General features: G+C 34.8%; 1 protein-coding gene across 1 annotated transcript in view; it reads left to right on the top strand.

The window, feature by feature from the left end:
• The window catches only part of LOC145672025 (uncharacterized), a 121,641-nt gene extending 105,046 nt beyond the window's left edge, over window positions 1-16,595 (top strand). Inside the window, exon 5 of the mRNA XM_081741238.1 lies at window positions 16,471-16,595. Within this exon, the coding sequence (XP_081597364.1) occupies window positions 16,471-16,511 (41 nt within the window). The 3' untranslated portion in view covers window positions 16,512-16,595. The remainder of the gene's footprint in view (window positions 1-16,470) is intronic.
• The last annotated feature ends 404 nt before the right edge of the window (window positions 16,596-16,999 follow it).

Here is a 16,999-nt window from a genome sequence, read left to right as displayed (position 1 = left end):
CTTTCAACAGTTCTTTCATTAGATATTTTTCCAATTATTGACAATCTTATTTTACATTTCTTTCTTCCTTTCTTATTTTTATCTCTTTATATTGTAATGAAGCATCCGGGAATGGGAGTTACATCAACGACCGCAGGATGGTTTCTTTACAACCACCACCGGCCGGAAAAAAATTGCACAGCAATTTTCTCAAATCCTGGAAATCTAAAAATATAAAGAAAACAATAAACATCAATATATAATAAATATTTACAAATATTTTCACCTATAGAAATTTTAAAGGAAGAACTATATATACGATCAATTAACAATACTAATAAATATTATTTAAAAATCCATAATTTAAATAACTTTGAATATTTATTTGAGAATTTTTTAAAATTCATGGCCATGAATTTATATATTTTACAAGTATAAACATTTTTTCCAAATATTCGTAATAAAGAAAATGAATACATTATTTACAAATAAACACAATTGTTCCAGGAATTATACGATTGAAATTTATTAAATACAATAAACTAATTTAATTTTCAATTTTTTCCCATTCTGTTAATATTATTTCCAACTTCTTCAAGTCCTAATTTTTTCTCTCAATGCCGCGATTCTCGATAAACTTTTACTTCTGATACGTGGCTCTTACGATAAGATCCAGGGCTGTCTTGCTCGTCTGAAACCAAAATAGTATTTGGAGTTAAGAATTTCCGGACAATCATAGGCCCAAACCACTTGTCGCTGAGGGACTTGGCTACCTGGTCTTTCAGGGACGATTTCACGTGAGACCTGATCAGGACCTTACTGCCGATTTCGAGGGAAACTTCCCTCCTTCTCTGTAACATTAATTTCTTCCTCTTACTCCAGGATTTCTCCATGTTTTCCAGAGCTTTCACCCACAGCTCTTGCGTAGATCTACCACCCAAATCTGTCTCAAAAATGTTCCAACGAGCTTCTAAAGGGGTAGAAAAGGGACGTCCGAAAAATGCTTCAATTGGAGTCATCTTGAGACCTGAGTGCTCGCTAATATTAAGTGTAAACTGGAGATCCGGAATGAGGGTCGACCACATATTTTGCTTGTTGGCGAAATAAGCCCTGACCGATGATTTTAGGGTTTTTATGAATCTCTCTGAAATATTTCCCCCTGGATGATAAGGACTAAGTCTGATATGTTTTATGCCTAATCCAAACAGGTATTTCTTAAACGTTTCTGAAACAAACACAGAGGCGTTATCAGTCGAGATAGCCTCCGGAAAACCAACTCGACTGAAAATTTCGGTTAATTTGGAAATGATAGAGGCAGACGTTAAAGTACGCAACTTTTCTAATACAGTAAACCTACTGGCATTATCCACCCCTATCAAGATATACTTATAACCTTTGGAATTAGGTAATATACCAATGATATCTATCATCCAGTGTGCTCCAATTCTTTTACAATATTCAGAGACAAGCTGACCCATTTTCTTTTTATTGTCTTCTTTGCTGAGCTGACATCTATGGCAAGTTTGGACATATTCTTTCACTTCCTCCTTCATTTTTTCCCAAGTAAAGCATTTCATCAGCTTCTTTAACGTCCTGTATACCCCTGAATGACCACCCACCAATTTGTCCTGGTGGTAGTATTCAATCAGGACTTTTGTTAGATTCCTTGGTATAACGATCTTATAAGGATTATGGACCGAATTTGTCTTTCTCAAAAGAACCTTTTTATTGAGAATATGACCAGGAATATTCTCTCCATTATTTATTCGATCCTTGATGGCCTTCAAATTTGGGTCCTCGTCCTGAAGCTCATCAATTGTCCCTTGGACTAAAGGTAACTTCCAAGTATGCGCAAGTCTCAAATTGTTATTGAAGGCTGCTAAACCCAAAGGTCCCTCGACTATACTAAATTCGAAAGGGTCGTAAACTCTGGTCAATACGTCGGCCACTAAGTTATCGGCCGATCTTACATGTTTGATCTGGAAATCAAACTGACACAGGGTTTCGACCAGCGGGCCATATTTCATCAAACGCTTGGAATTGCTAAGAATCCAAGTCAGGGCTTTGTTGTCAGTTAATACATCAAATTCTTTTACCAGATAATTCCTAAACCTCGAGATCGTTTTTACTAAACTTATAAATTCGATCTCATAAATACTTCTATGTTTATCGGCCTCAGACAGTTTTCTGTTGTAGAACGCTACGGGTTGCATATCCCCAAGACTATTCATTTGAGACAGACAGCCGGCCACACTTTTCCCAGAACCGTCCACATTAACGGTGAACCTTTTGTTAAGATCGGGAACCTTCAACACGATGTTATTAATCAAAATATCCTTAAGCTTATTCAGGATTCTTTGATGATCCTGAGTCCATACAAATTTCGAGTTAGTGGACTTCAACTCGCTCAGAGGACCCATTAGTTCCTGCATCTCTGATGCGAACTTCGAGTAATAACTAAAGAATCCAAGAATCCTCATTAGGCCTCGTCTATTTCTCGGAGGTGGAATGTTTCTAACTGCCGCAACTCGAGAAGGATCGATCTCCATTTGATCTCCTGATATTATGTAACCTAAATACTTAATCTTTTTATAAATAAACATACACTTATCAGGAGAAATGGTTACATTATATTTACGAAAACGTTCCATTACTTTCCTGATAGTTTCCTTGTGAGTTTCTAAATTTGATGAAGAGATTAAAACGTCATCAAAATAACATTTAACTCCCTCTACTTCAAGATCTCCAAGTATTTTACTCATTACCCTTGAAAGTATATTGCTCCCAGTCTTTATTCCTACTGGAACCCTATTAAATTGATATAGACCCTTTGGTGTCACGATCGTAGTGATGTCCCTTGAGCTCTTATCTAACTGGATTTGGAAATATGCTTTTCGTAAATCCAGCTTCGTATGAAATTGTTTATCAGCTAAACCAGTTAGAAATTCTTCCAAATTAGGCGATGGAAAAGGATCATTAACAATTAGCTCATTCGCTTTCACAAAATTCCCAACTATGCGATAGGTGTCATTTTTATTCCTAACTAAGAAACAACTACTCGCGTAATTAGAATGATCGACTTCTGTTAGGATACCCTGAGTTATCAACTCTTGTATTTGCTCATCAAAAATTTTCTCCTTATTTCTTGGTATTGGGAAAGGAGTCTGTTTGAAGGGTTTTTCTTCTGACAAATATAAATGACCATAATAATCCTTTATGCATCCTACCCTTTCACAGATCACATCATCATATTCCTTTGTGATCGAGTCTATGAACGATATAACACTTGGGTCTCGATATTTCCAAGTTTCATCAAAATTATGGTTTTTCACCTGTATTTCATCTTGGTTTTTCACCTGCTTTGATCGTCTCGGTTTGGTTTGTTTTCGAGGGATAGTTTCACTAAAATACTTTTTGTTCTTATTCACCAACGAATGAAACTTCTCGGCTAATTCAATATCTACGTCGGAAGCTTCGGATTCACTGTCTTCCCAACTCATAATTGGTTTCTTCTTTTCATCTTCTTGCTGTTTCTTCTCTAAAGTCTTAGCCCCATCGTTAGTATCTTCTTTAACACCGACAATATTGCAGTCCTTTGTAACCATCTTGGTTCTATTCTTCTTCTTTCTTTTCCTCTGTGGTAACGGTTTATTTGTTGAAGACTTAGCAAATTCTTCTCCCAGTACCGGATCACTTCTACCGTTAACATCATCCTTCGACTCCAGGGAATCCAAGTTGATTGCTGATACCATGGCCAAGTCTACTGATGGTTGAGATTTTCCACTGTTCACAATAAGTTCCTTATCTATCTTCTTCCCCATCTCGGATAGAACACCGGAAGTATTCAAAGTCTCATTTTGATTCTCGAAAGAAAGAGCGGAATTACGTCTATCACTGTTAGATGGTGCACACTTAATTAGATTTTTAAGTTCCAAAAGCTGTTCTGAACTAGGCACATTAATCGTTAAAAGTTGCTCCTCTAGTTGATTTAAGTCGAAGTCACATTGCACTCCTTTACTTGAAGATCCCGACGAATTAATATCGGCTCGAAAATATAACGATGTTTGTCCAAATTCGCCTCGTGTGTCATTCTGATTCATCCTTAATTTCTTGTCCTGAGATCTTTGCTGGTTAGCCCAAACTCCAGACCTTAATCTACTTTCATTTCCTCCAACAGAATATTGCTGAAAGAAAAGCCGAACTCTCTTTTTACCCTGATTCAAAATCATGATTCGGTTATGATAGTCCAAAACTACTTGATTGGATTGAAGAAAAGGCATTCCCAGTAAGCAATCACACGGCAACTTGGACACTACTCGAAAAGTTATTACCTGGAAAAATCCAGATAAATTCACGTTCAAAACTATTTCTTCGTTCGTAATGAATTCATGCCCCGACGTAGCATTCACTAACCTCTCATCAACTTTCCGAATAAATTGTTCCACATTACAGCGTTGCACCAAATCTTTCGCCACTAGATTGAAACTAGAACCACCATCGACACAGATGTTAGCAAAAACGTCATTAACTTTCCCGGACACAAAGGTTGCCACCATGCCGTCCAACTCCGAAGGAATTTTCTTGAAACGTTGTTTATTTTTCTCGACCGGACGATCGTTAGATTTAAAATTACTCCTTGGAAATAACGAGTCCCTACATGCTTCGTTCATTAAGCCCGATTTACAATTACGATTAACATATCCTGATTCCTTAATATTTTTAAAGGCATTCTTAAGTTCTGATCCCTTACTGGTCAATGCTGAAATTTGTTTTCCCTTAGAAGTTCCAACTAGTTTATGATACTCTACTTCCTCCCGATGTCTTTGAACAAAGTTTTCAGAAATATTTAAAAGTTCTACTCTAGTAGAAGGAAGATAATAGTTCAGCATTTTAAATTTCACACTAGGGTTAAGCCCATCTAAAATGATCTTAGTTAATTGAGATTCCTCATAAGTTAATCCCAAAATTTTCATCGCGATCATCGTTGATTTCACATAGTTATCTACATATTCATTCAGCCTTTGCTTTCTATAAACCCTTTCGCTAATCAGCATATGAGCAGTTATAGGCGTTACAAATTTACTAAACATAATTTGCCTAAAGGTATCCCAATCTAAATTTTGGCTCATAGCATCGGTCACTACTCTCAATACAGGACCTTCACACTTGGTCATTAATATAGATAAAATCATCCCAAAGGAATAACTATGATCCATCAAAGTTTCTTCTATCTTAAACAAAAGTTCAAAAATCTTTAAACTACATTTACCATCTATTTTCTTCAAATCACAAAATAATTCCTCAAGAAATTTCACCGAACTCGCATAAGTATACTTTACAATTAGTTTTTGTTCCAAGTTTCTTTCAAAACGATGTGGATCTAAAACCATTTCATTATTAGTACTAGAATCTCTGACATTAGTACGATCACCGACATCTCTCCTATATAAATTATTACAATCAACCCTAGGCGTTGAATTTCTAATCTGGGTAACCCTACGATAATAATTCCCTAAATTAATATATCTATTGTCAACTCTTTCATTAGGGTTTACATTTCGCTCAAGGGGAACACCTGAATGTCTATTATTATGATAAGGTTCAGCAAAAGAAACATGATGCTGATCCGATATCATTGGTTGAACATTAGACGCATTTGCCATTCGGCTAAAGCCATATGAAATACTGGAAGCATGCGAAGCTTCGCCCGAAGGATTGGGAAAATTTTGCGGAAAATGCCTTACATCAATACTTTCCCTACATGGAGGAGTTAAACTCATATTCACGTTACCAAAATTTGAAAATCTTTCAGAACCACTCTGACCGGTTGCATCTAGAGTCACATAATCCATCTCTGGTATGTTAATACTAATGTAGTCTCTATTAGAACTCATATTGAAATCAAACAAACAAAGCAAAAATATGAAACAATTTACAAAAAATAATTCATAAATACACTAAATTCTAACTACACTACATCTACTCAAATAATGGAAATCGATCGAACGCATGTCACAGACAATCAAATTCAAAAGCCAGGAAGAAGTTGGAAAAAAAATTTGTAAGTTATTTTGCTTTATAATAATTTAAGAACTCCGAAGTAAATTATACACAAAAAGGTAAATAGGTAATATTCAATCAACCTATTTAATTTTCTCATATATTATAACCAAATGATACTTCACAAAATAAAGATGCTTTCTTTTTCTTTTTTTTTTTTGAAAAATGGTCTTAACGTTTTGCTTACTAATTGTAACGCTCCTGTCCCCCTGGGCTAGAACCGGAGAGAATTCAGAATAAAAATAAAATATAAATAAATTAATCCTGAGCTCTGCCCAGTAATCCCTTAGAAGACGGAACTAGTGATGAAGGATCTCAACGCTTCTATCTATTCAAGTTGGTTACTACTCATATGAAATCATCCAATACTTCTCTTAAGAAAAAACTATATATATATATATTCAAATATATAAGAAATAACGAGACAAATTTCAATCTTAAATAACAATTTATTTCAATAGTGGGTAGTGTATATGAACCAAAGCGTTTGAATGATGCATATACACCATATAGACCAACAACAATAAATAATTAATAAAAAATTATATATAGGAATATCCGTGCTTATTTAAGACATTAATGCTGAAATCTGACTATAAATATATATATATATATGTATCTTATTTTCTATAAAAATCTGAATAATGAATTTAATATTTCATAAAAAAAACGATCCTATTCTAAGTTGATTTTAAATTGTAATGTCATTCGACTTTCAAACTATCAAAGTCCAAGCTCTGAGTCAAATTCTAATTCAACTCTATATTTCTGGAAATCTCGAAATAATTTAATCAAATTTAATTTAATAAACAATTAATTTCAATTTTCATACGCTTCCAAGACTAATTCAGAAATTTTTTACTTTCATAAGGCTTCTCCAATCGAACAATTCTCAATCCATGCAATAATCCGTGTATATAACTCTGACACCCTATACATATAGGAATTCTCAAGAACTCATTGTATAATAAGTCACAATTATTTCTATAATTTAATTGATTCTCAATTTCATTATCTAATTTCAGAAAAATAAAGAGATTGCCAATGTATGTTTCAATAAAAACTGACGAACTCAATCGGTCGAAATATTTACTCTTATTAATATATATAAATCGTATAAATAAAAAAAAATACAATGAACAATACATCAAGAGAAGTATTGGATCAGAGTCGTCGAATTATTTCAAAAATAAATCCAATCAGATTATCAAAAAATATTGTAATGATAATGTAGGAGTAAAAAAAAATAAATTTCGATTGTACAAAATCCGAACTCGAAAGAATAATGAGGATCGTGAACAAAAAAAATCCAAAGTAGGAATCCGATAAAAAAAATACCTATAAAATGAAAATGTGGGAGGAGAAAAAAAAAACTAAATTTCAATTTTTCAAGGTCCGAATTCGAAAGAATGAGGATCGTGAACAAAAAAAATCCAAATTAGGAATCCAATAAAAAAATATCTATAGAATGAAAATGTGGGAGGAGAACAAGTCAACAAAAAGCAAATTGGGAAAAATGTCGTAGTCAAAGCGGAGCAGAACAACGATCTATCCAACAATCTTTCACACCCACAAAGACGGACGTAATACTCACTATTACTTAGTACAAAAATGTTCACTCACCTTATGAAAAATTACTTATTGTCACCCTTTACCTCCTCTTTACTGCTTAGCCAAATCCGTAAGTTGTTGTCTGACTTCATTCAACATTCACGCCAATCGAGAAATTTGTTTGAATGCCTTATAACAACTATAATCTTTTTTAGGGGGGGGGGGCTGCACACGTAGCTCAAGAACCCAAGAAGGATTAGCTCAAAAGATCCTGGCAATTTAGTTGGCCAAAGGAACCACAAGATCATAAAGGACCAACGTCTTATTTTTCAAGTTACAATAATCTAAATTGGCTTTTAATAAAGCGCCAAAGCATGCAATCACTGAGCTATGATGCGAACCTTCAAGGAAATAATATTTGACGTTATCTACTGTAATCCAATCGGCTCTGAACAAGTTTTCTTTTCAAAGTTACATAGCATACGTCTCTTGCAAGGAATGTTCCTTTCACCCACATTCGCATGCCACCAAAAAAACTAGGTGAAAAAAAAATAGTTCTTTAAAAAGAAATATTTTGCCGATTATTCACAATTCTATTACTGTCTATAGATAATTTAATCATAGATTTAGGCTCAGTTTACTTTCCTTACTAAACCAAGGATGTTGCCACCAAACCACTATTGATTCGGGAACGTGAGCTATACTATTCATAGGATAGCAGCCAAAATATCTACTGCCTCATTAAGTCAGATCTTATTATCATAAATAAATCTTATGATCGTTCCTCTAAACAAAATAGGAACTAGCATGCTACTACTGCACCAGCCTTATTTTTTATTAGTCACCTTTAAAGAAAAATACCAGCCACACTTAGTCTAACTGGCCAACTACACATATTAAAAGGCACTATAACTCTGTTCTATTAGGCTTATTAGGAATAAGCATTCAATCATCAACTCACTAGTAGTACATTCTTGTACAATAAAATACTGACTATAAGTTCCGTTACCAATAACTTGATTAATATAATAAGTTATTTTTCCCATTTGAGGCATAACCTCTTAGAACTTTATTAGTTCTTTCTTTGGAAAAAGTTACGGAATTCGTGCCTTTAAAAAAAATCCTTTAACCATATTATCAAAAGAGAAAAAAATAATAATATGAGTTTTGGCATTCAAACTAATTTTACTCGATACTCACTTGCTCCACTATACAGTCATTCTCCACGACGAAGAACAAGGCTGGACACAACAACTCCACCAGGAACAGACAGAACGGAGAACCTTCTCACGTTACGAAACAAAACGTTAAGACAAAGCAACCAGCTGGCGTATCGAGGAGGAAGACTTGGAGGGGAGGGAACCGCGCTAATAGCGACTCACGAGAACTACCGAATTGATTCATACATTGGCACCCTTCATTTTTTTAAAAAAACCTCTTTTAAAAGGAGAAATATTAACCATTTTTTTTTTTTTAACTTTACAAAGCGATTAGAAGACTCTTTCAACAGTTCTTTCATTAGATATTTTTCCAATTATTGACAATCTTATTTTACATTTCTTTCTTCCTTTCTTATTTTTATCTCTTTATATTGTAATGAAGCATCCGGGAATGGGAGTTACATCAACGACCGCAGGATGGTTTCTTTACACCGAGGATAGTAAAAATCGCGGATAACCCGAAAAAAGGCTAAAAATGACTGCAAATGCGAAAAAAACAGTATTTCAGCATGAAAACTATGTTTAGTTATTTGTATTGCTCAGGTCCTCAAGGTCAGTGATCAGATAATGTGAAAGCTATGACCAAAACAAAAGAGCAAGAACCTGCCACTCATCCACAAATTCCGAGAAGGCCTCTGTACAATAAAGCAGTCAGTAATTTTTGACCTTCATACTGTAGGGTCTATTGTATTTTCGCGGTTGTTGGCTTGGATTATTATTATTATTATTATTATTATTATTATTATTATTATTATTATTATTATTATTATTATTATTATTATTATTTGAGGTTTGTAATTAACCCTCTACAGGTCGCCAACGGACTCTCACTCTGCAGTGAACAATGAATGTAATTTACTACCACACAAATCACTTTTCCCAATTCCCGTTTTTCATACCTCATAATAACCGGCTTCTGATAATGAGAGAACAGTTGGACTTCAAAACGTGCACTATTGTTGGAAAGATTGATTTTTACACTGCAATTTATTTTTATGTTTTAAAATATACTAGCAGCGTTCACCCCGCTTCGCTGCGGTCACCCCGGAACGCAATAAACTTTGTTACTTAGATAATTTTTACTTTTTCGCTTTCAAATTGCAGTAAATGTTAACATTATAGCGCCTGTCATTTATGTTAACCCGCCGAGTGACACGGTCATGCGGGTTGCATATAAATACGTTTATTTTTACCTATGATGAACTAATAACAAAGGATTTGTACGTTATGGACACTTGAATGGTCAATTATCTCAAGACACTGGTAATTAAAAATTAAAGTGATATGATAAAAACCATCTAGGGTCCAAATCCTAATAACCCCCCAAAAATAAAAGAAATTGGTTCAGCCGTATTAGCGTGATGAGCGGACAAAGGAATTTGTACGTTCTCTTTTATATATAGTACTTATTTGCATGTAGAGTGTCGTTCCGCAGCGACTAGACTCCAGCAGGGTTACATTTTTTAAAGCGGCATTCGCGGATAAACCGCACCGTGGATCTTTCCCTCACGGATAATCGTGGCTTTATTGTATTTCTTTATATATATTTTAATTTAAGAGTAAATTTTAGTTACACCATAAGGAGAGCAGCAGTATAGAAATAAAATGTAAATGATAAATGTATGAAATAAAATAAGGTAAAAGTAGAAAATGTATCTAATTATTTCTAAAAGAAAGAAGAAAAGAAATTATGCTTTTTTGGAACGTGAAACAACTCGTACTGAAAAAGTAAAAAGAAAATTAAAATCTTGTTAAAAATAAAACATAATTTTGTTTTCAAGAAAGCATTTTTAAAAAAATGCTATTTATGGATGTCTGATAAGAAAAGCATGAGGAATGCTCTCACATACAATCACTTTATAATATACATTTATGAGAGCGCTCCACATACTTTTCTTATCAGACATCCATAAATAGCATTTTTTAAAATAAAGTTGTTTTCTTGAAATCAGAATTGTTTTACTTTTTAACAAGATTTACTTTATTTTTTAAGTTTTAGTACAAGTTGCATTAGTTTTTTTTAAAATAAAGAAAGCATTTTTTTAAAAAAGTATTTTTCTTTTCATTTCTTTTGTTATGTTTTGAAAGCAAAGTAAATATAAAATCCTGTAAACCATTGAAAATAGAGTAGAATACATCAATATGGAAAATGTCACGCAATAACTGTCTACAGAAACAAAAGAAAAAATAGTTGAGTTTGAGATTCTGAATTTTACGTCCTTATGCAGAAATTATTATTATTATTATTATTATTATTATTATTATTATTATTATTATTATTATTATTATTATTATTATTATTATTATTATTATTATTATTATTATTATTATTACTGGCTCCAAACTACTAGTGGGGCTTGAATTCGCTGCAGTTGATGAATACATAGACCATCACGTAAGTTCAATTCTAAATATTGTAATATTTGGTACAGTAACGGTGCACGAGTTTTTCTCTCGCCTTTTTTACTATAAAAGTTGCTATACAGTTTGTACACTAGATCATAAATAAGTAAATTCTCTAATAGTTATTTCCTTTATAAGTTGTACCTCCTGCCCCACTAAAGCTCGTAGGTTTTAAGGTTTGTTGGTTAGGAACAACCCTGCCCGATGCAGCTGGGTCTAAAGGAATCTCTTGCCCGATGCGGCGTGAGAAGGAGAAATGATCCTATTGCCCGTTGCAGTGCGGAGGTAGGATAATCTCTCCTGCCCACTACAGCGCGGAGATAGGTGAGGATATCTCTTGCCCAATGTAGTTAAGATGTAAGAGTAGAGAAGTTTCTCCCGCCCAGTGCAGCTTGGAGGGATAGGTAAGCATGTGACCAGTTGATAACTGATATCTTCTGTCTTGATTTGTCCGTCTTTATAGCCAGTTTTGGAGGCGGAGTTTGTGCAGGAGTTGAAGGGGTCTTCTTCCTATTTCCTCGGAGATGATATACGTCGTCTGCTTGCTCGTGCTTGTGCCAAAGCTCCTAGTGTTGTTAGTAATATGAGGGGATATTTCTATATAGACCGTCCGCCACCACTCTATTTCGCCTTCAACAGAGTTCAATTATAGGACTACTCTGCTTGCCTCGACGGAAGGGAAAAGAATACTACATACAATGCTTCGAATCGACTAATCCCGTTTTAATTTGTAATGTACAGTCATAAATCAATTAAGTTGTCTGGAATAATGGTCAAAGTGTGATTTACGAAAAGTACGGAATCCATTACCTTAAAAAAAATCGTTTAAAGCATACAGAAATATAAAGACCATAATAGAAACGAGATAAAACTGTTCATCGGCGACATAGCCGCATTTTAAAACTATTCTTGACATCACAGGATATTATTAAAATTCATGTGTCATTTTGTAGCTAATATAGAATACTACCGAAAAACTAGTACACAGTACTGGGTTGTCTTAATTCATGCGCAGTTCGTCGTCAAATTCTACAACGGAAAATATGTCGAAAACACATACATTTCATTTACCCTGTTTTCTAGTGGTATTTTTGTGCATTTGGACTATTAAAACGAAACATCAGAATACTTCGTTCACAAAACTTAAGGGGCTATGGAAAGTATGCAAAGACGAATGGCTCAACTCGATCAGGCTGTGCTGAATAGAAGCTTCCTTCAATGGAAGACCCGATGCCATGTAAACGTTCGTTTTCAGAGCCATCAAATTTGAACAACATAAGGGGTGGAAAAGTTTTAAATTCATTTCAGTGTAGCTTTCACCAGCGAGGCGATAATGAGACATGGACCTACAGCTAAACGTGGAATCCGGACCACAATAACTCTCGCTGGGAACCGAACCTGGATGTCCCACGCCAAAGGCACGTACGCTAACGGTTAGCTATGAGAAAGTTCTGCTGGAAAAGATCTTTTACAGGTTACGCTTGGTAAGTATAATTCACTATTTTCAACCTTTTCAACTATTCAAGTCAATGCTAGAGCCTAAAGGGAATGTTATGTTCAATTATCAATATTAAATTTTAAAGAGAGCTTATCATTTTTTGTTTTTTTACTTTACCAGTCGGAGCTTTGACAAATTTCATATTAATTTCCTAATGTACTGAATGCGGTTTCTGCTTCGTATCTTACACGTAGTGTGTAAATATAAGACAAGTAAAGTAATATAAAGATTGAAGAAATACATTATACCTTTTTCGAACTAATTTTATCATAAATACAGTCGTATCATTTTTCTTTTTGAATGTTGAATAAAAAAATTCTTATATGTGATTAATTCAACAACGATGTGAGAAAACTTTTTAATATTAACAAATATTAATATATATATATGAGGTGTATTTATATATTATTACTATTATTATTATTATTAAAAATAATTTGAACTTCCTCTGGGCTATATGATCAGTGTGCGCGCCTTCGTTAGTAGATATCCTGGTTTGATTCCCGTAGAAGCTCATGTGATTCAGATTTCACGTTAAACTGTACGTTTCATATAGCCACGGTCCTAAACGGGACGCTAAAATCCAAATGAACTACACAATAGGGATCTACTAATTAAATCATCAGTTTTATGAAAGGAATCAGTCTAAAAACCAAAACGTTGAGAAATCGAAGAAAAAAAACTGTATAAGTTCTAAAACATTCATTCAATAACCATCAAATAATGTACTGGAACTTGAGAATTATACATTTTACCATTCACGTGTTTTAAGGTGGTTTACCACCCGGAAGTCAATAGATATTTTAGCTCATTCCCTTAATTACTGTGGAATGAAACGTTACATATTATAAATATTGTACTATAAGATAGTTTTGTTTCCGCTACAACAAAAGACACTGGTTAATTTGTTTGTGTCTTCTGATATCGAAAAAGATTCTATTCGTTTTACAATGATGGCACTTGCTGTCAGATCTTACTAGAAGTGTTCAGTTTCGTGAAATGTTTCTTTGTATGTGTAAAGTATTTTAAAGTAACGATCTTATTAAGAAATAGATATATTGTTTGACCGTTTTTCGTGTTGCGTTTCAGATTTTATTTAAATATTAATTTACATATAAGGAAATAGATTTTAAAAACAAACTTGCACAGAACGCCATAATGCGCTGTTGCCAAATTTGAACGTTTACTGTGGTAGTCACAATAATTGAATTCCTGGATACTAGCGTTGCAGTTTGCGAAGCAGAACTTAGCTGTGAATTGCGGTAAGGGTCGAAAACTAATTCCTCCAGTAGGTATCCAAGCAGAATTTCATCATTACTTCCTTTATTATCTAGCATCAGTAACACTCGATACTACCTGGCAACGCTGCACTATTTAAGCAGCGTTTAGCATAGCACCAAGAACACCTAGTGACCCACCTTAAATGATAAGGAGGTAATGTAGAGTCCAAAAATGTAATTTTGTCATTTGTTGATCTTCATTTCGTTCTTAAAACTGACAATTCAATTAGTGATTCGCATTTCCTCCGTTATTAGCCGAAGTCTGAACATGTAGTCCAAATGATTGTCCCTGTCCTTCTCGTCTCATTTTATCTACTACTATTTCATTTCGTTTATGTTGTACAGATTTTACTTTATTATCGAAATAAAAATAAGTGACATTTAATTGTCCAAATAAACAGTAGTCATGATTTTTAAATATTGTAGTTTTTTAAAATATTTTTTAGTAAAAAAATACTTTTAGTTTCTAGGTAGACCAGGCCCGTATCCAGGGGGGTCTAGGGGGGCCGGGCCCCCCTAAATTTTTGCTGGCCCCCTCTAAAATTTTCACGATAGGCTTGCAAATGAACTATAACATGGTGATGAACTATAATATTGTTGGATCGGGCTCCCCCTAACTTTAGCCGGGCTCCCCCTAAATTTTTGGGCTGGCTACCGGCATGGGTAGCACGGTGGCTTGGTGGTAGAGAGCTCACCTCTGCTGCAACGGATCTCTGGTTCAATCCCAGCTCAGATGAATTGGTGATGAACAACATCGTGTTCATTGGTTTTCTCGAGGCTCTCTCTGGCTAAAGAAAAGAGATAATTAACCCTTTTAGGATTTTTAGTAACTTTTGTTACCGTGGCTTAGTATCGTCTTTGACGACTTATTTAGGTCTATAACAGGTATTTAAGATGGATATTTTTATTAGTAAAGCCAAAGGTGGACCAAAGAACACCCTAGATGCGTTTTGGAGCCGGATGGTCAACTTGGTGGCAACAAGTGGGAGCGGAGGGGCGTGATTTTTTCTTTTTTCTTAAGACAAAATTCAAAATTTTTTCATGCTTTTAGTAGTAGTTCCTCACCTCATATTCCTTCTTTTGTGATTGCCCAGACTCCCTCTCCATCTTATCCACGTGCACAGTCACCATCACGTACGTACCTTTTTCTTTCACAGCATACAAATATGTGCAGCTCATAAACAAGCTAGTGGCATCATAACTATCCGAAACATTTGTAATGAACACAATTATCAATATCTCGTCGGTTTTTTGTTGCAGATGTTCGAAATATCCTATATTCTTTGGGAGCTACCTTTGCACCACCCCTGCTTTCAATCCATTCCAACATGAAATGTGCAGGTAAAAATAATGCACACTACCTTTAACCGGAACTTAATCTGACATTTCCTTCTCGAGTTAGGCCATTTTTGTGTTGTTGCGACAAAAAATTGTCGGCGGCCCCTATCTCCAAAACGACGCATTTCTGGACACTCGTTCCTATCCTTAAATTGCTTCTTTTGACATAATCTTTCATCTCTCTGAGTTTTCCACACCATCACAGAAACACCCTGGATATATATGGCCTCAATTCAGATTTTCAACATCTTTTCCGCCCTTTGTTTTTAAGATACAAGATTGAAATTTCGCACAAGTATTATGTACAGTACATTAAGCGTATTTAAAAAAAAACTTCAGATCCCTACGTGAATCCAGGCCCGGGCCCGAGGGGCAGAGTGTTTTGACGGGAGTTATAAAAAATAATTGAAATTTCCCGAATTTTCCGGTTCAGGAGTATGATACGGACATGTGAGTGGTACCGTTGGAAAGGGCTTGTTATACTGAAGAAAATGGCGTTTGAACCGTGACTTTAGGTCAAATAGTAATGACGTAGTACATTTTTCATGAAAAAATGAGCCACCTTCAAAGTTTCAAAAATTTCTCCCGATCTTAGTTTCCAAGATATAAGATTGAAATTTTGCACACGTATTACGAACATAACAACGTGTTTTTGTTTTAATCAGACCCCTACCTGAACCTGGGGCCGGGTCAGAAGGGTGCAGAAATTTCGATTTTTTTCGAAAAATCGCCCGGTTTTTCCCGACTTTTCCGTTTTTGGTGTATAATATGAACAAGCGAGTGGTACCGTTGGAAAGTATGCTTTATTTTGATAAAAACGAGGTATGAATCATGATCCTATGATATACAGTAAGGTAAAGAAACTGTAGCTGTTTGAGTGAACGTCTAAAATTTAGTGGAAATCCTAAAAAGGTTAGTGAGAGTGAATGATTACATAGTAATTGATAGAATGGGAATATGGTAGGAAAGGGAAGAACCTCAAGAAAACCTACACAGACGATCTTAAACATTTTTGTTCAAACGCGAATTAAAATCTAAGATACAGGGTGGCCACAAAGTCCCGTTACACCTTGATAAGTGCTAATGTAAGTTTTCCCGTTCTTCTTTTATAAATGCTAATGTAAGGTTTCCATTGTTTCAGATTGTGTGAACCTAGGCGTTGGATTGGTCGTGGTAGTCTAGATCTACCCACACCACTTGCCTGGCCACCACAAAGCCCAGACCTCACCACCTGTGATAATGTGCTATGGGGGTTCATAAGGAGCATCGTTGTACAAAACCGTTACGATTTCACTACCAAACTAACAGAAGCTGTGGAACAAGCTTTCACTCAAGTTACACCTGCAATGCTCCGCAAAATGTCGCACAGAACCTGGTGGCGTATTATTCTGTGTTATGCGAATGACGTTCGACAGAGTGACACTTAATGTTTCCTACCTCAATAAAACTTCTCGAAAGCATCGTTGTTCATGTCATTCAGTTCCGTGATTATTTACGTATGTTTAGTGGTTCATGTTACTTCTTTGAAGGATAACGGCACTTTGTGGCCACCCTGTACTTTGCTGTTGTTACTTCAGATTAATTTAAAATAGGGAAAGAAATAATGTATTTTTCATTACAATACAAACACATAAATATATTAGATAGAAATAAATTATTATATTCATGTT

This window comes from Thermobia domestica, chromosome 2, assembly GCF_964235325.1.
Source record: "Thermobia domestica chromosome 2, izTheDome1.hap1.1, whole genome shotgun sequence".
NCBI lineage: Eukaryota > Metazoa > Arthropoda > Insecta > Zygentoma > Lepismatidae > Thermobia > Thermobia domestica.
Note: the sequence above shows the minus strand (reverse complement) of the source record. Positions and strands in the feature narration are given on the sequence as shown.